The 27,895-nt window shown below is 38.3% G+C and overlaps 2 protein-coding genes across 2 annotated transcripts in view; both read left to right on the top strand.

Annotated features, from left to right (window-relative positions):
- Positions 1-765: 765 nt before the first annotated feature.
- Positions 766-13,815, top strand: LOC118815050. Its single transcript, XM_036580984.1, has 7 exons — positions 766-842; positions 7,116-7,333; positions 8,987-9,240; positions 10,406-10,516; positions 10,620-10,697; positions 13,002-13,221; positions 13,541-13,815. Exons 1-7 carry the CDS (start codon positions 766-768, stop codon positions 13,813-13,815), a joined length of 1,233 nt encoding a protein of 410 aa, XP_036436877.1.
- Positions 13,816-19,423: 5,608 nt separating this feature from the next.
- LOC118815048 (GTPase IMAP family member 8-like) overlaps positions 19,424-27,895 on the top strand; it is a 9,656-nt gene continuing 1,184 nt past the window's right edge. The window contains exons 1-2 of the mRNA XM_036580980.1: positions 19,424-19,507; positions 26,634-27,371. Of these exons, the coding sequence (XP_036436873.1) occupies positions 19,486-19,507; positions 26,634-27,371 (760 nt within the window). The 5' untranslated portion in view covers positions 19,424-19,485. The remainder of the gene's footprint in view (positions 19,508-26,633; positions 27,372-27,895) is intronic.

Raw genomic sequence — 27,895 nt, 5'->3', positions numbered from 1 at the left:
TGGAACTGTACATAATTAATTGGTGGAAAAATCCCAAAACTAATTGCTGCTCTTTGGTTTTAACGTCAGGTTAAATTTAATAATAATAAAAGTATTAAAGATTGATGACTACACCACACTACTTGTCAAATCATGAATTGCATTTCAATTTCTTTTTCCTATCACTCCCAGTGGCTGAAGATAAGACATCAGATACATGGTCTCTGGCAAGTTCTGGTTACTTTTCAATATCAGGATCTGACAGTAGTTCTGTTTATGGATCATCTCGTGCCAGCAGCTATGAATCTCTGATGCATGATCCTAAACATATGCAACGTCCAAAATACAGAATGCCTAGAAAGATATCTTCATTGCTACCTCTCTTCAGGTGGACAAAAAGGTGAGTGTTATATGAATATTATAGTTAAATGAATTAATCGTATAATCTTCATAAAAGGAAGGATTACATACATGGAATCAATGCAATAGTCAGTAATAATAATAATAAAATAAAAAGTTCAGTTTGTATAGCGCCTTTCACAAACCCAAGGACGCTTTACAAAGGGGGGGAAAGAAGACCTAACACTTTGAAATAGAAGAGTAGTGAGCAGTAAAGAGAGGTTTTAAGTTGAACTTTAAAAGAAAAGGGTAGAGCAGTCACAGAGAGATTTAGGTAGAGAGTTCCAAAGTTAGGGAGCAGTAGCACTGAAAGACGTGTCACCCACTGCATGGGACAGCAAGAAGTCCAGTGCCAGAAGATATGAAGGAACGAGAGGGACAGTACGGATGAAGGAGTTCACTACAGAATGTAGGAGCAAGACCAGGAAGGGCTTTGAAGGTTACAAGGAGAGGTTCACACACCAGTAAGACATTTGTCTGTACTTTTCTATGGTAGACACTGGATCTTATTCACTTACAGTGTGTACTGACAGGGCTTTTGTACAAAAAATGTTCTCACGAAAGTTGGGATTCATTAGTAACTACTACCTTGTAATTTTTCTTAGCATACAAAATAATATTAGTAATAATTCTCAGACCACCTGTTCTCATGGAACCTCTGCAGGCTGGGAAAGTTGTATTTCCAAATCTATTGTGATTTATGTGGGCTTTTACATATTTAAAAAAGGGACTACAGAATAACATAGATTTAACAAGTTGTCCAATGGTGTTTTTCTCTTGGAAAAGCATCACTGGACTATTTGTTTGCTAAGTCTGTGACAAGCTGAGTAAAAACTCTGTTTAGCCCCAACAGAGATAGCCTATCAAACTGGCCAGATAAGGTAGGATGTTATCAATATTTCCTGTGCGTTTGGCTTATGTTGTCAGTTTTCTATGCCATTTTCTGAGATGGGGAGCCCTGCCTCTTGTATGGGTGCCAGCAATGTGAAAACATAATGTTCAATTTATATTTTAGGTGGAGTTATCCTAAAGACTAAAGCTCCTTTACAATTTATCTATTGCCATAATGATGTAATTTAACTACAAATCATGTAGTTTAAAGCATTCAGTATTTCTTTCTTGGCTATTTATTTATTTAAATTTATTCCAAATTAATAAATAGAATTCAATCATTAATAAAAGGCCTGACTGTTTTAGTTAAACATAATTGATATTCCAGTAGATAATAACATCACTCTATACATAGCAATGCAAAAGCTACAACATAAGTACTCACCCTCTAGTTTTGGAAATGTTTACTTTGTATCCACAACATCATTTTACAGCAGGGAGGGGGACTACCAACATAGCAATGCAAAGGCACTTATATTGATACTTTTCCCCCATGCTGTAAATGAACAGTTGTCTGTAGACATAACGTAAACATTCCCAAACATTCCCAAAACTGAAGATGAAGTTTTGTTAATGTAGTCTAGTTTATCTGATCAGTTGCTTCATAGGGATGATCATAGTTATTTGAATATATGAATTAAGAGTGGGAAATATGGCAAAAATATCTTAATACTATACTTAAAAACACAGACACAAAGCACTAATAGTGCCACTTTTCAAAACAGCCATCCAAAACTTTGGGTACAGTGCATTTTATTCAGCGTTCGCATTTACATACATTCATACACACATCATCTAAACCTTTATTAATATTATTAATATTAGGGGTGCGGGGAAAAATCGAGTCTTAGATGCATCGCGATGCAGACGTGGGCAATTCTGAATTGATTCACAAATGTTGAAAATTGATTTTCTAAATATTTATTTTATAACGTAATGTTGACGGAACGCAAAAGGCGGAACCTGGAAGTGGGTAAGTGCAGCGCCCGGACAGTCTGTGGCGGCACATAACAAAAACACAAATGGATGAGCGAGAAATCCGACCTGCACCCTCTGCATTAAAAGCCAGGTTAGATCAGGAGTCACAACACAAATGATAAGAAGAGCCATTTTGTCCTTTCAACAAAAATCAAACCACCTTCAGAGCTGCAACATTTACTGTCCAGTATGTCTCAGTATGTGCTGATGTCCTAGCATAGGATAAAAATTATAAATGAAAACACGGATTTACTTCGCTCTGCTTTAAGCTTTAGCTATCAACATTCGACTGTTTTACGAGGCTGAAGTTGCTTCTCATTCGCCAGCTTCTTGTTAGAATTTTCCCGTTCCGCCTTAAATTCTGTCTGAGGCGCCAGAATGTAAATGCGGCACATTTAAGAAGGAACGGGAGAATTCGAAAGAGAAGCTTTGCGACTTTTTAGTGTGTGACAGTCTCTTGTTGCAGATTTAACATACCAGGAAACCAACTGCGCTGCCTATAAATGCGAATAAGTCCATTCGTCTCTGAATGTTCATCTTAAATCTCTCTCTTTGCTTCTTCGTTCACTATTAGCGAGGCGAGACTGTGCGTTTCTATGTGACTTGCAGTCTGCACGCCAGCCTGCAGGGTTATAGGGTGGTGAATTAGCAGCGTTTAAGACCATTTATTGTTAAAACAGCGTTAGAACGATCAGCAGAGCTTTATTTTACTGCAAAGGAGGATTATTTTATTTTTATCAGGACAGTAGAAGAGGCGTATGTTGCCAACCCCTGAGCTAGCGTATGGAAGCAATTGGCTTCTATGAAGTTGAAGGGGAAAAAGGACCTGGACAAGAGCCACACTATATGGAAGTTGTGTCACACTAAACTAAAATATTTTGGAAATGACAAACATGAGAAAGCATATTACATGTTTCCACCCGTTTTCCATCTGGTTGTACTTGCTGCCAACCAGAGCACTATCGAGCAAGCAATGTCAAAGCTTCCACCCAACTCGAAGGGGAATTACAAATTCTATGGCAACTTTTATTGTCAAGAATTTGCCTCTGTACTCAGTTGTTGAGAACCAGGGCTTTCGCGCTATGTTGCATACTTTGGAGCCGAGATTCAGCGTCCCGTCTCGAAGATATTTTACTGACACAGCAACCCCCACCCCCCTCTCTACTACGAGACCACATCCAAAGTTATGAAATCACTAAAGAAAACTGGTAGAGTAGCTGTAATCTGCTGCGTGGACATCCATTACCATTATCTTATTTAAACAGAACAGCGATATTGCAGATGAGTAGCAGCTCCCAACAAAAGCAGTGAATGAGAGCCTTCCAGTTCACTTGCCACATCACTTCCATTTGATTTATTAATAAAATATATTGGAAGTAAATTCATTATGGATCATTACAAACACTTTGCTTTAACATTACCAAGTCCTCACACAGTGAGAAAAAAATCATGTATAGAAAAAAAAAAGATAATCGTTTTATAATCGCATTGTAGCCTCTGAATCGTAATCAAATCAAATCGCGAGGCGCGTGGGATTCACACCCCTGATTATTATTCAACATTTTTTTTTATTCAACTAATTCTTTTCTATTTGTAACAAAATATGCAGTTTGCAGATCAGTTCACAGATAGATTTGTTGATTCTTTCCTGAATGTGTTGGTGGGGAAAAAAGGCTTGCATCCAACCAAATTAATAACATGCCAGCTTTATACTGTTAGACTGCACGTGTGGTGGTGTAAAGAAAGGGACCCAAATATGTACAATAATATATGCACTTGAACTTCTTTCATGACTGCCATGAAGCTGCATGAACTCCAAACATCTTTCTGTAAGGTGTTATTCTGTGTTACATACACTTTTAATGTACAGTGCTGCTTGAACGTTTGTAAATCCTGTAGCATTAAGTGAGTTTCTGCATAGGTTTGACTTAAAATAAGACCAGACCTTTGTTCAAGTCATAACAACAGATAACATGAACCCAATAAAACAAATAAAATCAGCAATTGCAGTTTTTTATTGATTAATTGAACAAAGTGAACTAACTTTCTGCCAACTGCCAGTGCCACTGTGCAATAGGTAGGAAGAGTCCACAATCAGGCAAAAACTGAGCAAGAATAGTATGTATGGAATTATAGCATGGAAAAAGCTCTATTTTAAATCTTTTGGCAGGATGTAAGATGTGGCATTCATGCAAGAAAGCCCACCAACATTCAAATCAGTTCTGTAAAGGAGGAATCTTGGGCTGATCAACAGTTACAGGAAACATTTGGTTGAAGTCTTTGCTGCTTAAATAAATGAATCAACACTAAATGTTAAATGAATGAAAAATTCTATAATTGTGTTATTTGTTCTATTGTTTTTTCTTTATCTATTTTTATGATTTGAATGAAGATCTGATCACATTTTAGGTCAAATTTATGTAGAAACATAATTTTAAATGGTTCACAAATGTTGAAGCAGCACTATAAACTGTTTATCATAATTACAGTAACTGGAGGAGGATGACTTCCCTTTTGACTGTTGGCTTCTTTCTGGGTTCTTTCCATAAGCTCAAAACAAAATTTCCCCCTACTGTTGCCTGATTGGTTTGGGCCCAGATTTCTGTAAAACTGCTGTTTGACAATGTCTGTTGTGAAAACTGGTATACTAGTACCAATAAAATTTAATTTGAATATCATTTTAGATCAACAAACACAGGAGGCTCAACAGTGGGAAAAGTGTCTGAAAGTGAAGCAGATTACTGCTCAGGTGAGTCATCACAAGACAGAATTCTTAAAATTCTCTTTCAGTCTCTGTAATCTATAGTTGTCCCTTTCACCATTGGTCAGAAATGGTACAGATTTTTAGCAAAGTCACAAACTGTATTAAAGTACCTTTGATTAGAGCAGTTTCACAACAGATTTCAGGAGTGGGTTTAGTGTAAAAACGTTGTTCAGGACAGAATGGCCATTGTAAAATATGGTGGTGCAAAGCTACTTTGCATCACAAGGCCTTAGGACCTTTTTATGATCCTAGGTCATAGGAGTACCCATCAAGTACTTTTTTTCCCTTTTAAACTGTGGTCACCAACTGCAGTCACAGGTTTTTATCATGCCGTATTATATTAGTAGAATATTCTTCTGTACTGCATTCTGAATAATATTCCTATGTAATTCAAATGTATTCTATAAGCATTGTTTAAATAGCTTAAATTGCTGATTGTGTTGATTCAACTGATTGTGTATTTGGTAGCTTTGGTAGCTAATTTGGTAACTGAGGACATTTCAAAGTAATCTGAGCCAAGTCTGCCTACTATAATCAGATCATTAAATCATTAAAATCTAGCTGATTTTAAACGATGTGCATTAGCTAGCTGTGTTACATCATTTACCTTGGATCGAGTAGTGCTGCAGTGGAGAAGAGCAGGTTTCATTCCGCATCAGAAAAGACTTAATCAGCAGTTAGGTTTAGCTGAGCTAACTGAGAGAAAGCTTCCATAGATTCTCCTTTCAATCTGAGATAACGTGCTTACACATTTTACTGCAAATCACAACACAATCATTTACATCTAACCTTATTCTACTCTTACATTAGTATGTCATATACTAAAATCTATTTATTCTTGTTTATGTTTCCTTTTATACAGAGAAGACCCTTTCTAGAGACAGTGTGAATTCTTCTGGTTTGCTGGTAGAAGACTGTAGCTCAGCATCTGCACCACACCCTTATAATGAACATGTGAGTGCATTGGTACCAATTCCATAGTCCAAAGGGGTCAGTTGCAACTAGGCAAGGTTTGGTAATTATTATATTAATACATTTTTATCACAGCTTATAATATCACAATATTGTAAGTTAAAAATGTTGTAAAGACAACAAGGCCAACGTTTCCTTCTAAATCGTAAAATAGCTAAGCTGAGTGATCTATGCTAGGATCATCTTCCCGAAGTAGAACAGCACCAGCTCCCACCACACTTGCGTCCACCCCTAGTTTAAAGGGTTTAGAGAAATCACATTCTACTAGAACAGGAATAATGCAAAGAAGAGCCTTAACATTATCAAAAGCACGCTGACCGTCTGAACGCCAGTCAAATTACTTTGACGGACTAAGAAATGAAGTGAGTTGTGTAACTACAGTAGAAAAGTTTTTACAGAAGCTCTAATATTAACCAGCTATGACTAAAAAGTGCCATAATTCGCACTGGGTAGAAAGGACAGGAAAATTTAGACTGGCTGAGATTTGGGATGTGCCTGTCCTTGACCAACTCTCTTACCAAGATTAAAGAAGATTGAGCGAACTTGCATTTTGCCAAGTTAAGGGTCAAGGATGCCTGTTCTGAATTCAAAAGTCTGCAACCCATTTGGTCCAAATGAAACATGGCATATTCCAGTCATTCCAGTCACTGAGAAAGGAGATGTAAGTTTGGTTTAGAGAGCAAACTGTTGTGAAAGCTCTGTTTGTGTGCAGCATGGCCGTGTCTTCTTCTGTTGTGGTAAATGCTACGATATTTAATCTGGAAAGCTACCTCCCCTTAGCCTGTTAGCAGTCAGCTAACAAGCTGTTCAACAAAAGGCGATATTTACAATAGTTTTGGACCTTTTACCTCACATACACATGCACACATTTGTGAGATCTTGCATGTAACACGTGATCAGAATGTACTGAGAGGTTGTGAAACTTAAACTACTCTGCATATCTAAAAATATTTATTCTGCACTTCCACAGTTGTCTACGGTTACTGAAAGATTCATTCCTGAAATGGTCGACAACAATTCAGAAGTTAAGAATATTAACTTGTACAGGTACAGTGTTTGTTTTGTGGAATAAGAACAGTACAGTCAGGTTGAGAGATTTTTTTACATGATTTGTCTGATATTTCCTCTGAAGATTTCAGTGTCCTCATACCGGCCAGTTTCAGTGCAGACTGACCAACCTTGTGTTTGAGATGGAAGGTGAAGGGGAGGTGTTCTACAGAATAGACTTCTGGGATACCCGTCTGTTGGATGGTTTAGGTCAGATGGAGCCTGCAGGACCTCTGTACAACATTGACTGCATTGATGGTTTGATCAGTCATCTACATCTCCCACACTGTGAGATACAATATGGTGAGTTTAGTGTTTAGTAATGCTGATTTTTGCAGACATTTAAACATAATTAGTTATTACACTAAATATAATTATTAAAGGTGCAGTATAAGATTTCAATCCAAAACACTTCTGTCAAATTCAGTTCATATCTCCTCACGGTCTGCTAGCTCTCTGTTCTGTGTACTGGAAAAAGTCTGGTGTTCGTACACAGCCCTGGATCTGTAAACGGAAAATATACGAAGTGTCTCAGGACAAGAAACATAACACTGCCCATCAGCTACGGGGGGCATTTGTGACTGTGCTCAGGATAGGGGGAAGGGCAGGGGCTACGTGCTGAACTCCACACAGTGTAAAGAAGAACAGATTTTTTGCTGTTTCACACAGCCAGTATATCAGTATTGTTTTGTTTGTGACAGTAACTGTTTTGCTTCACAGGAGCAATTTTTGCAAAAATTTGCCAACCCACAACCTAGCTAATGTTAGTAACATTACTCGCTGTGTCATTGTTGACTCTAACTTTATATCGTGGTATTTGTCCTTACAATTTGCGAAGGGTTTTATGGGCACAAACACCTAAAAAAACAAGTTTGCTAGCCTAGTGTTGTTCATCTTGGTAATACATGTCCATGAATTTGGGGCCTCAGTTTCTGAAGGAGCAATGAAAGGTGGGATGCATTTGTTTTGCTTTTGAGTTCAAATATCAACAGTCGTTCTCCAGAATCATATACTGCATCTTTAAACCAACTAACTTTTTGTCTATCCAACAGAAATATACTGTAGAAACAGCAGAGTAACATACAACCCCATTTCCAAAAAAGTTGGGTTGCTGTGCAAAATGTAAAGAAAAAAAAAATGCAACGATGTGCAAATCATTTCAACCCTATATTTCATTGAAAATAGAACAAAGACTACATATCAAATGTTATGAATGATATATATATATATATATATATATATATATATATATATATATATATATATACATAAATTTTTAGTAGAAAAAGCAAGAAATGATGAACATGATTTTTGGAATACTCCCTTGTCAATCAGAGAGCTGAAAGTGACATTAATCTCCATGAAAACTAACAAAGCTTCAGCTACAGCCTGATATCTACCGACTGTGTTGGGCCCATATTCATGAAGCTTCTCAGAATAGGAGTCCTGATTAAAGATCAGGTGAGATGAGATGATAAGATCTTATTTACTATGACTTTACTCACAGGAACAAATCCTAGATCAGCAGTCTTACTGTGAGAAGTTTCACAAAGATGGGCCAATTACAATCAGTTACTGGATGTCATAATAAAAGATTTGTCTCTGAGAGGCATGTACTCCATATTATAGATCATTGTCATCATGTCATTTATCTAACAAACAATATTTGGTACATGCATACATTTTAGGCTTTTCCCATAGTGGATTTATTTTCGTCTTAAGTTGAATACTCCCTCATGATTTTGGGAAAGCCTGTGTATGAAGATCCATGAGTTTATCTTTTACTTGATGACTCTGTAGAACTATTGTCTATCCTCACAGCAGCCAAAAAACAGTTCAAAAACTGTTCCAAAGAAGTACACAGACTGTTTGCTCACCACATCAAAGCAGTCTAATTCTTCATTGTCTTCAATACACTACAATGTTTTTTTGTTTGTTTGTTTTTTTGTTATACAGAAGGAAACCAGGCTGAACTGGAGGTGGCACATTTCACTGGAGAAAATGTAGAGGTCATACCGCCGCTGAAAGTGACAAACACTCATGTGATTATCTCCATCCAAGGCCTTTCCCTCTTTGGCCTTCTTAAAAAAATATTACATCCCGGTCCCATAAGTGCACAAGTCCTGCTCTTCTATAAAGAAATGATGTGCAAGGAAATCAGGAAAAAACTACACATTCACTTACTGCCAGGAAATGTGCCAGTTGAAGAGGTAAACAGCGTTTTTGCCTTCTCATATTGTCTTCATTACCCTGGAGCCTTCTTTCGAAATCCTAGAGGTAGATTTATTGAAAGCAGCTCTAATTAATGACTGCGCTGGTGGGGGTTGCCAGTGTAGCAGGTCTACTAAGAACTTTCACGCACCTGCACATATCTTGACTTCTATGTCTTTTGAGCTAATAAGCTATTATTTTGAGAACAGTTACTATATTGAGAAAATAAGTAATTATGTCAACATACTAAGTAAAAATTTCAAGAGGATACATTTTGTAATAATATTTAAAAATTTTGAAAGGTTAAACATAAGCCAAATTTAGCTTGTGCAAATAGTGCTGCCAGACTTTTTTTCACCTGGCAGAAACAGGCTTCTGTTTATTTGGACAGGTGACTCTGAGCAACAACAACGGGAGTAGGTGGAACATTATAATAATGCTAACAGTATTTTGCACTGTGAGAGGGAAACTCCTGTAAATGTATGTGCAAAATATGTAATATGTATTAAAAATGTTTCCAAAAAGCTCTAAAATGTACGTTCTGCTCACATTTGTGAATGTTTATTATACTTGGCTCCTAAAAACGCCAGTGTCTTATCGTGAGCACATTGCCAAAGACACATTGTTAACAATGCTATTTAGTAGGCAGCTAGCATTAGCAAACTAGCATTAGCTAGGCACAAGAACAGTGAAAGATATTTCTCTGTTCTCAGTGTTACTTCAACAATTCTCACATACTGTCCACCAAGAAGAATAAAAATTGTGTGGATGATGAGTCCAATTAACATCCACCTTTGCACCAGTCAATTCATCCAACTTATAATCATCAAACACTAGTATTTCTGCTAGATTCTGTGCTATTAAATTAAAATCTGCTAGCATTGGTGGTTTGTTGTTTGACTTGCATGCCTTACAACAAGTTGAGGTCAGCAGACGATGTCTATGGCGCTAAGCCAGCATCACCATGCCTTAGTGCTCTGTCACTCTTGATTCAGCACCAGCAGACACATGATTCCTATTGCTGGTGCCAGTGTAATATTTTAGTACCAGTCAGTATTAAGTGCAAAAGTACGCCCCTACCCACCCTGTGCAAATGAGATTTATAACTGGCTCATAAAATCACACTTTTGTACAAACCTTTGCATCTTTTTTTTACGATTAAAGGTAGAAAAAAAGCATAAAGGTGCCACATACTTTGAGACCAGCTCCACATGCCAACTTATCGCAGGAAGGAAATACAAACCATCCTGTGATCACCATGTGTCTGAGCCAAAGGTAAAGTCCGGCCTACACAGCCACGTCATAAAGGTTTTTTAGAAAACTCCTTAATGTTTACATGTTTAAAGATGTTTTTCATGCTGCCATTTTGTCTTCCTAGGTTGCCAGATTTGTGCGTGACTATGGCCCAAACTATCACCCAACATTTGTGGTTTTTCTTCAAGCTGAGGATATTACAGTAAGTATTTTGGATGAAGATGGCGCAGAGGTGTGGGAACCACGACGAATCTTTCTTACAATTGAAAAACCAGGTGAGAAGTAATTTATCTTCTTTTATTAAAATATCTTTTTATTTAATTTAGATATATATTTTTAGAAGATCTTTTATGTACTTTCTAAAGCTATAGTCTCCTCCTATTTTGAAGGCTTCAAAACATTTGCATTGTTGACAAAATGTTTTTAGCAACAATTTTGCTGTGGAATCACCCATCCTTTTCTAAAAATGAGCAATAAGTGTCCCCATGCACCGTAGCTTGCTAATTATCTCAAGTTGTTAAAAAAAATCTTGATCATTTGGATCCACCACTCCACCTAGCAGCTCTATTTACAGTGCCATCCACAAATATTGGCACTTCTGGTAAACATGAGCAAAAAGGGCTGTCAAAAACTCTTTGTTTCTAATCCTTCTGATGTCATTCCAAATATTAACAACAATCTAAACTTTGTTTAAGCATAATGTTTGAAAGAAACATCTAAATGTTATTAGTAAATAAATATTTTTCTCAAATCTGTCTGTCACAATTTTTGGCATCTCCTCATTTAATACTTTAAATACTTCGCTTTGCAAAGATCACAGCTCTGAGTCTTCTTTCATAATGTATAATGAGACTGGAGAACAGGGGTGTTATTAGACCTAATTTGCTTGTTATTAATAAATTGTTGCTGTGCTCCACTTAAATCAGATTGATAAAAAGTCAATAAGAAAGCCATAAAGCTTTCAGTTATATCCTGAATTGCTGAGCAAGACTACAGGACATGCCACGCGAATTCACTACAGGCACAACATTTCCCATAATGTCCCAACATCTTTCTAAAACTTGAGGGGTTGACGCTTTTAGTCAGAGCTAGTTTCTTTCAGGTTTTTACATGGAGTAATGAGCACACTTCAAAATTTAAAAGTCAGTCACACGACAGACAAGGTAATGTTAGCTCACAGCCATATGTTTTGGTTAGACACTTATAACCGTATAACCTGCTAAAATGTGTATTAAACCATTAAAATAAAGGCATTAATTAAATTAGCAAATGCATCAATTATGTTAGCAAAGGTTTTATGTATGCTAGCTAGTAAAAGGGGCATTGATAACACAAACTTGCAAAACAAGCATCATGATATAGCCAATATAACAGGAAACTACTCATTTTGCAACCCTGTGTTATGTAGCTACAATTTTTTGCATTATCATGCAAAAACAAATTCACAGTTTCACTTGTAGTTCTATGCCACAAAATTATTTCACACAACAATAATATTAAAATGAAATGTAAACAATTAAGACAATACACAGGGAGAAGGAAAGAGAGAATACAACACAGAGGAAAAGGGAATGGAGCATCAAAACAGAAAGGAGGAAGACAGAGTATACAACAGGGAGAAAAGGGAGAAAGGAGCATCAGAACAGATAGGAAGAGGGGGCTGGCTCCAGGGCTGCTGCACTCATGGGATATAACTCAGATGGCCTGGTGAGCCATCCCACATTACAGAAAGACACAGCCAAACGATGGACCCAGCCAAACAACCTGATATAGATCAGGTGAGTGTTGCCCTGGTTAATCAAGGGGCCACCATTGGAAGGCATGCAAAGGCCCTGCAGCATTAGTAACCCATCTGCAGGGCCTTACTGCAACCATACAGTGGGTTATTTCCTCCTGAAGGAGCTCCTGAGTCCACTCCAGCTCCTGCTGTTTAGTCTGCAGGGGCATCTGCTCCACAGGCAGAGCAGTTGCCACCCCCCGAATGTTACATAGGGTATCCTGTAGGATGAAGAGGTTTCATTTTTCAGTGCTCACTTGCATTTGAAAGGCAGCCTTCCAGGTTCCCCTCGGAAAGGGCTAAAGTGGTGTACATAATTTCACTTTTTTCAGGTTGAGTCTTTGCTTGGGTTACTCCTGTATGGGACAACCAAAGTTAAGTGTGTTCTTCTGCAGACCTGTTCAAGACTGCTCTATGCCAGGCATTCCACCATCCTGTCTGCGGATGAGACTGCCTCCTGCACATACGTCAGGGAAAGAGGTCATTAGCTGATTATGCCATCAAATTCTGCACTTTAGCAGCAGAAAGTGACTGGGATTCTGCTGCACTAACGACTGTCTCAATGATGAGCTGGCCCCTCGTGACCCTCCCTCCACTCTTGAGAATCTAATTGAGCTAATGTTTAAACTGGACAACAGATTACAGCAACGACAGAGGAGTCGTAAAGTGAGCAGAGCCCAGTCCATCTGTAAACTTCCTCTTACCTCTGAGGTGGGCTCCGTGCCACAGTTGCCCACAGAAGGGATGCCCAAACTAATGCAGTTGGCTGGTGCCTCTATTCTGGTTAGACAGGACATCTGCATCCTGCATGCCTCAAGTTGTCAGGAAATGACCGCGCCCATTACAAACTTCCCCATTCCCTCCAGGGCCACTAGGGTGTTCCTCAATGCTGTCATCTCATGGGGGCAAGACAGTGAGGCGCACCCCATGGCCTTTGTTGACTTAGGCAGTAGAGAATTTCATTGATGCAGAGAGAGCCAGGGCTCTGAGGTTGCCTTTGATCACTCTAGACCAGCCCCTACCCGTCTTGGTCATTGATGGGTGATCTTTCTCAAGTCTCTTTATAGCTGATCAGCACCACCGATGTGCAGTTAGTGCTGGGCCTTCCTTGGCTCCAGTGCCATAATCCCCATCTGGACTCGCAGAACTGGTCCATCCTTTCTTGTGTTCCTTGTGCCAGACCTCCTGTTTATTGGTCCCAGTGCTCTGAGGTGTAAATTCCAAACTCACAGATCCAGACTCCCCTGACCTATCTTGAGTACCCTCAGAATATCGGGACCTTCAGGAGGTCTGTAGCAAGAAAAAGGTCCAGCTCCTGCCCTTCCATCGGCCCTACGATCTTGCCAAAAGCCTGTTACCTGGCACCAGTCCACCTCAGGGCCAACTGTTTTACCTGTCTGCCCCAGAATGTAAGGCCATGGAGGATTACATCCAGGCATCCTTGGCACAAGGTATCATCCAGCCATTGACCTCCCCAGTGGGAGCAGGTTTCTTCTTCGTAGGGAAGAAAGACGGGGGTTTTTGCTCCTGTATTGATTCCTGAGGACTCAATAAGATCACAGTTAAGGACTGCTACCCCTTGCAAGCACTGCAACAGGCATTCTTCTTATCAAGCTGGACCTGCCTTGTGCCTATAACCTAATCAGGGTTAAGGAGGGGGACGAATAGAAGATGGCCGTCATCACCCCATCGGGCCACTATTGCTACTTAGTACTGCCCTTTGGGCTGATGAACGCTCCGTCGGCGTCCAGCATTACATTATTGAGGTTCTGAGGGAGGTTCTAGATCTGCAGCAAGAACCAAGACAAACACATAGGCCATGTCCAGCGGGTTCTACAGCTGCTCCACTGAGATGGGCGTAGGGGTGGTGTTGTCCCAGCGGTCTGGTCCTAACCAGAAGCTACACCCCTGCACCTTCTTCTCACACCACCTCTTCCCCTTGGAGCGAAAAAACAATGTGAGTGATTGTGAGTTGCTGGTTAGAGAATTGGAGGCACTGGCTGGAGAGAGCCAAACATCCCTTCCTGGTGTGGACAGATCACAAATATCTGGGCTATATTCAGCATGCTAAAAAGCTAAATTCACACCAAGCCAGGTGGGCACTGTTCTTTGCTCGATTCAACATTGTGCTGTTGTACAGACCTGGGTCCAAGAGTGCTAAGCCAGATACTCTCTTCCGCCAGTAGGAGCTTTCCCCTCTAGAAAACAGCCAGCAGCCATAATCCCAGAGGCTAGCATAATGGCTCCCATCCAGTGGGGGGTGGAAAGCGCTGTACTTCAGAAACAAGCTAGGTCAGGGAGGTGGCCCCTGTGATTGATTATATGTTCCTGAAGCTGTTAGGAACCAGGTGTAACACTGTAATCCTGGTAATTGTTCACCGCTTCTCTGTGAGCGCGTTTGTTGTTCTACCAAAGCTTCCATCAGCCAGGGATACGGCCAAGCTTGTCCTAGAGCAAGTAGTCCAAGTCCATGGGTTTCCTAGGGATGTTTTATAGGAAAGAATCTCAATTTGCGAGCTGGTTCTGGGTAGCCCTCCGGTGTCTGACCTTCTCTAATGTTTCTCCTGGTCGGAACACCTGATGTGGGCGAAGTATGCATGCAACACATTATGGCACTCGCCCCTAGGTATGTCCTCGTTCGAGTGCTAGTTGGAGTATGCTGTTTGCAGAACAGGAGGAGGACATCAGAGCCCCAGCAGCGGGATGTCTCATGGGCCGCTGCCGTTGGGCCTGGCAACTGGAGCGTAGAGCCCTCCAGGCTGCCACCGTACCTCAAAAGCGGGCAGCAGACCATAGACGACCCGCATCATCCTTCCGCCCTGGACAAAGAGTCATGCTGTTGGCCAAAGACTTGCGTCTTCGAGTGAAATCTTAAAAACAGGCGCCCCAATACATTGGACCCTTTAAATTGGCTCTTCGTATTAACCCCACATTCCACATTTCCCACCTGAAGCCTGTCTTGTGCAGCGTTGCAGGGCTTCCACCCCATGTGGGTCATCCCATGTTACAGAATAGAACATGGAGGAAAAGGGAAAGGAGCATCAGAACAGAAAGAAAGAGAGTGAATACAACAGGGAGAAAAAAAAAAGGAAGGAGCATAAGAAAAAATAATATAATTAATAAAAAATTATTTAGTGTTCATTTGTTCTTAATTTCTTATCTATGGCAGAGTGATGCCTACTTTAGTGTTAAATCACTTAATATACTTAGGGTTTAACAGGCTTTCTACTAGATGCACAATTGTGCCCCTGCAACTGATATGACTATGGGTATGATATGAGGTATGGGTGTGCCCCTCTTAATTCTTTCTGTGCCCCAGTACAACAGTAGTAGTCTAGAAACACCCCTGCTGGAGAACACATGAACACAATCTTTTCAGATCCGTCAGGTTCTGAAGTCCATACTTCTGGACTTTTCTCTTCAATCGTCAAGTTTTTTCTTAAATTTGTTCTTGAGAAAGGTCCTAAGAAAAAGTCAAAATTGTTCACACCTTTGTGATCTTGAGTGTGTGTAGATTCTGTTCGTACCTAAGAACAAATACCAAATAAGAAAACATCGATGAATGTCAGAATCTTTGTGAAAACTGTGTAAGTGGGTTAAACAAGAAATTTCTTCTTACGAATGGTTGGTGAATGAGGTCCATTATTCTTAAGTCACGTTATTTTAAGTATTCATATGAAATACTGAAAAGCTTTGGTTTTGTCTGATGATTTCAGGTCACAGTACAGAGACAAGCCCGCTTAAAATGGAAGCAGGTATGATGTTCTTAAATAATGTAATAAAAAAAAATCCCTGAATTGCTGCAGTCTTATGACTTGTTGACCTAACAGAGCATGTTACATAGTCCAGCACAGACAAGGCTCATCTCCTACATATAAATACAAAAAAAGCTATCTATACGAGGTATGCAAGTGTCTGTCGTGTTAAACAGGGCAAAGTGTAGTTTTGTAGTTTCTGCACTCAGTGTAGCTCCACCTCTTCTTTTCTGAACCAGTTGTGATAACCTGCACAATTTTAGCCCTGATTTTCCAGTGTGAAACAAATTTTTTGAATAAGTGATGAACTCCCAAAGTCAGCTGATGAAACATCAACAAATAAGTTCAGAAACTATAATAGCACATTACTCAAAGTTCATTTTAGCAAAGTCACATGACAAACACATTTATTTTAGAAGCGTGAACTAATCATGAACAGTTTCAACTTTGGCTACTGCAGAAAAAGGTCTATTAACTAAAGAATAGATATTTTAGTCTTTTTTTAAACATCTAGATGTTTTATCATCGTATGTACGTACTGGACTAAATTTAAAGTGTGTCACTATTAGAAAGTTGTACAGTTCAGTAATTTGCTGTAATGATTTGTGTACATGAATTGTTGTTATAAAACTCTATTTTTTTCCTGAAATTATTACTGAGTTTGTTTTAAATGTACACAGAAATAACGTATATCATTTGTACATAAAAATACACATAATAATGATTACATTTAATGTCTTTTAGAAACATTTGTATATTTTCAAATTGGGATAACTAATACATTTTTCACAGCTATTAATGGTCAGTTAATGGTTTATTAAGCAAAGTTAAAAAGTATTGCCATTGCTTATATCCGTTCTTTTGGGTAATGTTTTCCAGTTATACTAACTCTTTAAATTGAAATGGTATGCTTTAATCATAATTTGATTTTATTCTTTATTTCAGGAGCTGAATTTGTGGATGAAAACCGACAAAACCTCATTCAGAGAGTTCCCTCAGTGATGGAGATAGTGGACTGTTTAAAATGTAAAAACATGATCACTGCTGAAATGTACAGCAACATACAAACTGCAAAAACGTCTCAGGAGCAAATGAGGATCTTGTTCAGAATTCTTGACTCAGGAGGAACAGCAGTGAAAGCAGAATTCTATAAAGTCCTTCAAAAGACACAGCCTTTCTTAGTGGATGAACTGGAGGCTGGATCCAGTAAAGCTTAGAGGACTTTTAGAGGGGTTTTCCCATTTGAAGATGTTAACTGAGAAACACTCTTGTTTAGGCATCTTAAAATTGTTATATATCACAGATTGCATTAATTTCTGAAGTGTAATAGTGTTATCTCAATATTTTGTCATAATAATATGAATATTTTTACTGTCACAGAGGCAGACATGAGAATTTCTCACATTTCTATGTAGACAAATTGCTTTTTCAACTTAATTTGTTGGTTTGATGCAACTTCATGTGGTGATTTTTTTCATAGTCTACATATTTCTGTCTCATGTTGTTGTTTAAATGTCTCTACTGTATTGCTGCAGGCCAGAAGACAACTGCAGCCATGAGAAGGTTGTGAAGTTGCTAAGTGTGTATATGGCTGTGTGGGTATTTGGGTTGTGTGCTCATGTAACCTTTTGTAACCTATTTCCAACCATCTACTTTAAATTTAACCTGTAAATGTCACAGCAGTGTAGTTAAGTCTTGTAATGCTTCTGTCTATCTGCATGTTTGAAACAGTGCACTTGTGTTAGCTAGAATTAGCTAAGTAGTTTAGAAGAAGTAGAAGTTACCCACAAGAGGTGCATGGAGATTAGAAATAAAACAATCCATTTGCATGATTAAGGATAAAGTCAAAGCAAAACCAGTGAAACAACAGGAGTTTCTAAAACTGGAGTCCAAGAAATGATTAAAAGCTACAGACATAATGGGACTCTAGGAACTGTACAAGACCTGGTAGATCACCAAGAACTTCTGTCTTTGAGAGGATTAAATCAAGCTCCACTCTTGGTCAGATATGAAAAAAAGTGTTTCTGTCCATCTTTCCACTGTAAGAAGACAATTCAATGCTATAGATCTGAAAGGATGTGTTATTGTTAAGAAGCCCTTACTGAGAAAAAAAAATAGCTTGTCAAACAAAGAAGCTGCAGGTGTTCTCTGAACGTTAGACTGGCCAGAGCTCAACAACATTGACTATCTGTCTGTAATTACTTGAATTATGAGAAGCAGAAAATGTCACAATCTTCTCTGAATGAACCTTAACAAATCCCTGCAGATTTCTTGTCATAATCGGAAGCATCCTTTATTGGGAAGTGTTGCTGTGGCTGTTGGGGTATGTTAACCTGTGCTCTAATAAATGTGTTAAAGAATAATATTGCTGTTGTTTTGTCTCAGTTGGACAAAAATGTGTTTATAGTAGTGCCCAATAACGTGGTTAGTATGCTGCCGTCGTGGTGCTGAATAGGCCTTGTGTAATCTACTTTGATATCGTACAAATTCACTAACTACCCAAAAAAGAGTAGCAAGGAAGGGGCCCACAAAATATCTGTGCCCAGGAGCTGATAACTTGATGATCCAGGACTGGTTATAGAAGTTAGATAATAACTACTTCAAAGGTTATCTTACTGATGTAAAATCAAATAGTCATGTTATGGACAATGTCAACATAGTGAACCACATCTGATCTGCTTTTTGTAATAAATAAGTGAACTAGAATAGTATTAAACATCTGGATGGGTTGCATATGGAAGGAAACATCTATAATGGGCGTCATGCAGTCTGCACTAAATCTAATGTCTGAACGTCCTCAGTTGAGCGGAGTGGTTTAGAAACCGGTATGTTTTGCCCTTTTCATCAAAGGCAAATTAGTTATATCTGAGATGCACTGTATTAGAATACTGAGTGTTGTATTTTTCTCACTGTAACAGGTTTATGATGTATCTTTGAAGTTTGCAATTCACATCTCTGAATGGGGGCAGTTCTGCAACATTTTGCATGTGCCATTTTGCAACATCCTGTTGCCCTGCATTCTGGTCAAGAACTTCCTGTTTTTCACCCGAGACAAGCTCACTTAGGTTTCAAGCACAAGTTTCAACAGTTTGTACCTAAAAAGTGGGATAAACAAACTAAAAAACTCAAACAAATAAATTATTATTTTTGTTTTTTAAAATCCAACCGTAATGCAAACTTCTGTAAGTGGTTTAGCCTCACTGCTTATTTTATAGACAGTCCAGTGTTCATTGATTAAATTTTGACTTTAATTTTGTGACATGTTGGTTCTCTCTTTAAAGAAAAGGGGAAAATAAGAAAGCAAATGCTCATACATTTGTCATTGTCTTTGTCATCGTCTTTAGTCACCCATCAGTTCTCTCCCACGCACACACACTTCCTGAATCAAAACAAGCATTCTCAATCACTGCATCCATAATACTGTTGGCTGGAAATCGTCTGCAGATCAGAAAATAGCAATGACTGACCTCCAAATAAGAGGTAGGACTTTTCCAAATCACATGTACAATAAGTCATATTTTATCTATAGGTTTAAATAAGACATTTTATCCATAAATATAGTGGTGTGTAGTAGAGCAAGGTTGCTGAAATTATTAGTAACACAATCTATCTCTAAATTACAGTAGATCATGTTCAGAAAGTTTAGAAACATTAACAATTCAGAGTACAGGGATCCAGCATATCCAGAAGTAACAAAAATAATGTATAGTAAAGTATCTGAATCTGCTCTTTCCACATTTAGGGTTAGTGCATGCATTGTTGTTTACAATTGTTACATCTTTATACAGTGGATTTTGTCTGTGTATTTTGTCAACTCGTCTATATACAATATCAGAACAGTTCATCTGAAATATCTTTTCCTGGTTAAAAACATGTTTTTGTCTCTAACTTCTACTAGAATTTGAACTTATTATTTATGTGTAGGTCCAAACTCTCAAATGTCTTGGATCAACTTCACTTCTCTTTCATTCAGTATATTATTTTATACACACTCTGTACTATTTTGAGAGTTTACGTTCAGTGAACGAAGGAGGAGGCTATAGCTACATCCTAGCATCTATAGATTATGGTAACTTTCGGACTGTCATCATTACACAGTTCATGGACAGACCATGGTAAACAGAGCCTACTATGAACATTTTCTCTAAACAAAACCTCAATATGATATAGTATCTATTTGACCAAGCTTTCTTTTAGTACTATGTATCCAGAGATCACAAAAACAGTACTTTTAATGTAAGTAAATGGAACCAGACTTTTTGTGTCACTTTGGGTAATTCTTTGGTCCAGTCATCATGAAATTTACACACAATAACAGGCATTTTTAAATTATGTCAAAAACTGAAAAAATGTTTTTAAAATATATTGCTCTAATAACATAATAATAATAATTATTATTAATAATAATTCGTAATTAAAAATGAACAAAAGTAATGGTAACACTTTACATTAAGGGTCGCTAATCAATCATTAAATATATAATAATCAACTATTAGTTTCCCATTATTTAGTTATTAGTTAACTCTTCATTAAGCATTAGCTATTACTTAGTAATTGATTAAGCATTTATCAATTAGTAATTAAGTACACTGTTAGTTGATAAGTTAGTTTGTCATTAGTTTGTGGCTTACTTACTCATTATCTGTGTGCTAATTGCTGCTTTTTACATTGTTAATTAACTAATAAGTATTTTTCTTCATATAAAGAAGTAACGTGATAACTTACTAGCACTTATGTGTTAATCCCGCTAATTATCTGTTACTTAACTTTCCATCACCTCCATATATTCAGTTGCTTCACTTTTCTCACTTTGGTTCTTGTTCATTAAAGATGCTTATGGTCACATCTGACCGTAAGATGAGCGCACACAAATTCATGGCCGGTTTTGTTATTCATCACGTTCATCTTGGCATATCTGTACTCATATCTGGTAGGAGTGCATGTAAATTTGGGCATAAATGCTGGACATGTGGCTAATTAACCAAAACTATTATCAACATAATCTGTAATTGCAAAAATAAGAACAACAATAGAAAATATCAATAATACTAATTTGTGTGCATGACAGTCCAGTACAAAAGTGGATGTACTTACTTTGCATGCACATTGATATAAACAAGTGCTGCAACTATTTCATGTTCCATTTAAAGACACATTACACTGTGCTTTTGTTTCATACTACTGACTCACAAACACAGCTTCGGTCATACACTGCAATAATACAGCGTTTATTTTAGGGAATTATTTACACTAAACAATCACTCAACTATGTTAACAACACTGAGTATTTTGTTTTATTTCACATTTTATTTTTTTCCCGTTGTTTTCATTTTGATACTATTAAGTTTGGTCAGCAGGGGAGGAGTGCACTCACTGCTGGACATCAGACTCCACCCACGAGCACGGCCATTAGCTTTCATGCCAAACACTGCCGTTTTATTGGCTGGCTACTGAAACATCTGCATGAATTAGGGTGTGCTTCATGTAAATGATATGTAAATGAGGTGCTGGTCAGCTGGTTTCATGCACTGAAGCTGATTTATCATTTATGCTCAAATCTCCACTTGTTTCCACATCGTACAAAATTGTTATGAATCAGACGCAGAGCAGTTCAAACCTTATAAAAGGCAAAAAAAGGTGTTCTTTTTTTTACGTAACTTTGATGATTATTGGCCATTAGATCTTTACATTTTGACCATCAATTACTTCTTATATCCCTCTTACTTAACCATTAATTACTGCTTTTGTGTCCCTCCAAGTAAAGTGACAACGCAAAAGCAGTAATTAATGGTTAAGTAAGAGGAATTTAAGAAGTAATTAATGGTCAAAATGTAAAGATCTAATGGCCATTTTGTCATGATAGTGCACAAAAACTAACATATGTCTGTTGTAGCTCAGTATTTGAGCATTATAGTTCACTGCTAGGCACGGTGGCACAGTGGGTAGCGCTGTCGCCTCACAGCAAGAAGGGCCTGGGTTCGATTCCCAGCCGGGTGACCAGGGTCATTTCTGTGTGGAGTTTGCATGTTCTCCCCGTGTCTGTGTGGGTTTCCGCCGGGTACTCCGGTTTCCTCCCACAGTCCAAAAACATACAGTCAGGCTGATTGGACATGCTAAAATTGCCCCTAGGTGTGTGTGACTGTGTGAATGTGTATGTCTGTCTGTCTGCCCTGCGATGGATTGGCGACCTGTCCAGGGTGTATCCTGCCTTCCACCCAATGACAGCTGGGATAGGCTCCAGCACCCCACCGCGACCCAGAAGGATAAGCAGTTTAGATGATGGATGGATGGATGGATGGAGTTCACTGCTAACTATTAATCTGGACGTAATCGCGAGTCTTTGTGAAAAGGGCCCATGGCCATTAGATCTTTACATTTTGACCATTAATTACTTCTTAAATTCCTCTTACTTAAACATTAATTACTGCTTTTGTGTCCCTCCAAGTAAAGTGACAACACGAAAGCAGTAATTAATGATTAAGTAGGAGGAATTTAAGAAGCAATGAATGGTTGAATAAGTGGAATTTAAGAAGTAATTAATGGTCAAAATGTAAAGATCTAATGGCCATGGGCCCTTTTCACAAAGAGTCGCGATTACATCCGGATTAAGCATTAGCAGTGAACTATAATGCTCAAATACTGAGCTACAACAGACATATGTTAGTTTTCGTACACTATCATGACAAAAGGAAGTGAATGGAAGCGCTGATTTAACTGTAAACACAGCTAAAATGCTGTGTGTGATGCAGCCCTGCTTACTGCTGCTGCAGCTGCTCACATCAAGCAGTATCTCTGTAGTTGTACAACATGCCAGCGATTTCTGTAATATTTTTGTTTTCAAAAGAAACTGAAGTTCTTCTATGTAGTATGAATTTGGTAGACGTTGTTTAGCTGTAGCTAGCTAGCAACGCTAGAAGCCATTTCTAACTGTAGCTGTGTTCACAAAATAAGGAAGCTAGTTAGCGTTCAGTAGCTGCTGCCACCAGCCGGCTAACGTGGAGCAGGTTCTGTGACACGTTTAGCTACAGGATGCAGAGACTTCTGACATAAACACAAACAAAAACTTTTATATGTAAAGTCTATTTGACAGACCTCGTTTAAACTGTATTAGCTTACGGTAGGCTAGCAGGCTACAGTCGCTAATTAGCTAGCCTACCATTAGCAGTTTGAGCACCAGCTTCGTATGAGTAGCACACTTTCTGAAGCAGCACTTCAGAAAACATCCACCTTTCACTGCTCAGTCAAAAACGCGACTCCCAGCTGAAAAAAACATCTGAAAAAGCTGCTTCATGTTAGCCGGGCTAGTTTGATTAGCAGTAGCTTCTAGCCAGTATAGCTATCTTAATATAAACAGAGTCTATAACATTCATGCTACATATAAAAGCTCTTCTTTCTTTTGAAAACAGAATATTACGGAAATCGCTGGCGTGTTGTACAAAGACACAGAGACGGCTTGATGTAGAGCAGCTGCAGCAGAACTGCAGTAAAAACAACATACAGCATTTTAGCTCTGTTTACAGTTAAATCAGAGCTTCTGTCCACTTCTTACTCTCGCTGTCACAACCGTGCCGGAAAACTAAAATACAGCTGCTGGAGCTCCGTGTTTGAGCGTTACAGTTCACTACTAAACACTCTGACAGCGCGTCTGCAGTAGCTATATGGAGAGGAAGTGAGTTTTACCCTGCTAATGCTTAAACCGGAAGTAATCACGAATCTTGTCCCATTAATCATCAAAGTTACGTAAAAAAAAACTTTTCTTGCCTTTTATAAGGTTTGAACTACTCTGCGTCTGATTCATAACAATTTTGTACGATGTGGAAACAAGTGGAGATTTGAGCATAAATGATCAATCAGCTTCAGTGCATGAAACCAGCCAACCAGCACCTCATTTACATATCATTTACATGAAGCACACCCTAATTCATGCAGTAGCCAGCCAATAAAACGGCAGTGTTTGGCATGAAAGCTAATGGCCGTGCTCGTGGGTGGAGTTTGATGTCCAGCAGTGAGTGCACTCCTTCCCTGCTGACCAAACTTACTAGTATTAAAATGAAAACAACTGGAAAAAAATAAAATGTGAAATAAAACAAAATACTCAGTGTTGTTAACATAGTAGAGTGATTGTTTAGTGTAATTAATTCCCTAAAATAAACGCTGTATTATTGCAGTGTATGACCGAAGCTGTGTTTGTGAGTCAGTAGTATGAAACAAAATCACAGTGTAATGTGTCTTTAAATGGAACATGAAATAGTTGCAGCACTTGTTTATATCAATGTGCATGTAAAGTAAGTACATCCACTTTTGTACTGGACTGTCATGCACACAAATTAGTATTATTGATATTTTCTATTGTTGTTCTTATTTTTGCAATTACAGATTATGTTGATAATAGTTTTGGTTAATTAGCCACATGTCCAGCATTTATGCCCAAATTTACATGCACTTCTACCAGATATGATTACAGATATGCCAAGATGAACGTGATGAATAACAAAACCGTCCATGAATTTGTGTGCGCTCATCTTACGGTCAGATGTGACCATAAGCATCTTTAATGAACAAGAACCAAAGTGAGAAAAGTGAAGCAACTGAATATATGGAGGTGATGGAAAGTTAAGTAACAGATAATTAGCGGGATTAACACATAAGTGCTAGTAAGTTATCACGTTACTTCTTTATATGAAGAAAAATACTTATTAGTTAATTAACAATGTAATAAGCAGCAGTTAGTACACAGATAATGAGTAAGTAAGCCACAAACTAACGACAAACTAACTTATCAACTAACAGTGTACTTAATTACTAATTGATAAATGCTTAATCTATTACTAAGTAATAGCTAATGCTTAATGAAGAGTTAACTAATAACTAAATAATGGGAAACTAATAGTTGATTATTATATATTTAATGATTGATTAGCGACCCTTAATGTAAAGTGTTACCAAAGTAATAACCAAAGTGCCCCTTATTTAAATAAATATGATAAAACTACCCAGCTAGCAGGGTGTTATTGATCTATTACTGATTTTCCATCAGAATGGTCATTTTGGTCAAGGTTGAAATTTCAATGTCAGCAATGCTGGATCAGTGTTAAACTGTCAATGAACGTCAGCAGCTCCTAACACTGTCAACAGTGATGTTAAATACACATTGGCTTTAGATGAGAGTAGCCAACACTGACAGCAATGACACTGAATAAACATTGATTTATAATAGATCATAAGATCATGTGATGGATGAGCCAATGTGCAATCTCACACACCCAGCTCCTCAAGTCCTTCTCACAGGATATTTTTAATTCCTTACATAAGGTAAGGTTTACTGCTATAGAAGAAGACACACGATGTATGCACAAGTTGTGCTTTATTAAAGGCTGTAGTTGGCCCCAGCCATGCCATACAGAAAGCAAGGCTTTAAGCTAACAGCTAGCTCTAGCATTAGCTCAGGTCTGCATTCACTTTCATCTGAACTCCGACCGACTAGTTCTTCCTGTCATACAGGTATCAACACAGAACAAATCGGACTAACCCACTCTTCACAATAAAAGTCCTTGTAGAATAAACTCGAGAATAATGCTGTAAATCCCAAAACTGGATCCAGCATGACACACGTTTCTTGAACATGGTGAAATTTGTTGTCCATTAATGCTTTGGTGGGAGTTGCTTGCTGCTGGTGTATAAGTGAATGTGGCTGCTGCTGTATTATGATCTGGTTTGTGTCACTGTTCTGAATGTTTTTATTGTTGCTTTCCTTTAATTAGTGAACTGGTTACGGCACGTTGTACCATAGAGTGTCTGTATGGAAGCCTGGCCCACTGATGCTACACACACCTGTTTTTTTTAAAGTATTGTCGTCTTACTTCATTTCAAATATTTGCTTAAATTTGTGTATCTATAATAAATATTGCATAAGAAGAACAAAGTGGTCTGTGTGCACCTCTGTTATGGAGGATGAACCTAGTTTAATGCAGTCATTATAATTTGGCAATGTGAAGCAGGGTTTGTTGTAATAGTGGGTTGGCTTGTGTATAGAACTGTTGTATTGTGTAGTGCAGTGGCATAGGCTGAGGATGGTACGGCGGGGTCAAGGAGGAATTGCCAGTAAAGTCACTCAAAGTTAAAAAAAAAAAGCATAGGCATGATGTTAAAATGTTTATGCCCTTCCTTCTTTTTCCATGAATTTATTGGCAGGTTACAAAGCAGGAATCCAATTACTGTTTGCCTCATGTAGACCTGGAGTTTTCCTACTATCTATTCAAGTGCATGTAAAGGTGTTGAACGAATTACTAAGAAAATCTGATTTTCTGAAATTATTGGATTATAAAGTGCAGGTAAACACACACTGTGAATATCAGCATCTAAATCTATATATTGTACAGTTCATAATCATTTCAAACAATGTATGTGTGGTAGATTTGATCCCTAATACACACGTACACATGTAGATCCCTTGCATTAAATAGCAATGAAACTTTGTAAATCTGTAAGCTATGAAGGACACTCTGAATTTTAAATCTATTGAATAGATACATATAGAGTTTAGTAGTTTTCAGGATAGAAGAGAAAATTAAAGTGATTTTACAGAGGCTCTGTTTTTCTTTAACAGACAACACAGACAACCTCTCAGAGCTGAGGATTGTGCTGCTGGGATGCAGAGATGCTGGGAAGAGTTCAGCAGGAAACACCATCCTGAACAGAGAGGAGTTTGAGTTAAAGAGAGCTGCTCAGTGTGTGAAGAGACAGAGAGAAGTAGCAGGGAGACACATCACTGTGGTTGAAGCTCCAGGATGGTTGAATGACACTGATGTAGAGGAGAGCACTGAGCTACTGAAACAGGAGATTGTGCTCAGTGCGTCTCTGTGTCCTCCAGGACCTCATGCTGTACTGCTGATCATACATGTAGGAACATCTTTTAAAGAGAAAGAGAGGAAAGCATTGAGAGGACATCTAAAACTTCTAACTGACATAGTGTGGAGTCACACTATAGTGCTGTTCACTCATGGAGACTGTCTGGGAGACACAGCCATAGAGCAGCACATTGAGAGAGAAGGGAAGGAGCTCCAGTGGCTGGTTGAGAAATGTGGGAACAGGTATCATGTTCTCAACAATAAGAACAGGAGTGATGACACTCAGGTCACAGAGCTGCTGGAGAAGATAGAGGAGATGGTGGCAGCAAACAGTGGACGCCATTTTGAAATGGACAGAAAGATCCTACAGGAGGTGGAAGGGAAGAGGAGAGCTGAGGAAGAGAGAGCTAAAGAGAGGATGATGAAGGTGCTGAAAGTGAAGCAAGACATCAGGACAAAAATGGGTAAACCGATAATGATTACTGCAGGGTTTACAGGTTAGATTGTTAATATACTAAAATTGAAACTTTTGGCACAATCACTAAAACCACTTAACAACAATCTAAACTTGGCTTTCAAAAATGCCATTTACATTTGTCTTTTTACAAAGCACTACACACAGTTCTCCTATATTAGGCACAGCATTCACAACAGAAAGTTGTTCTGTTCATTTGGAAAGCATTACTACTTGGCTTGGAAAAGAAATAACATTTGTCATTTGTCTCCTCATGGATCTGTTCTCTGTCTGATCTGAATGCTTCTATATTCTTGACTGCTGTCAGTAGTATTTACTAATGCTGTTAGGGAGAACACTGCTTGTGATGTAGGTAAGGTGCTGTGTGTAAGGTGTTATCGTTTCAAATAACACATTTATGTTAGATTTTATCCCTAATACACACGTACACAAGTGGATCCCTTGCGTTAAATAGCAATGAAACTGTGCAAGCTATGAAGGGCACTCTAAATTTTAAATCTATTGAACAGATACGTATAGTGTTCAATAGTTTTTACTAGATAGAAG

The sequence above is a fragment of the Colossoma macropomum genome, unplaced genomic scaffold, assembly GCF_904425465.1.
Source record: "Colossoma macropomum unplaced genomic scaffold, Colossoma_macropomum, whole genome shotgun sequence".
NCBI classification, from domain to species: Eukaryota; Metazoa; Chordata; class Actinopteri; order Characiformes; family Serrasalmidae; genus Colossoma; species Colossoma macropomum.
This window is presented reverse-complemented; position numbering and strand designations above follow the sequence as displayed.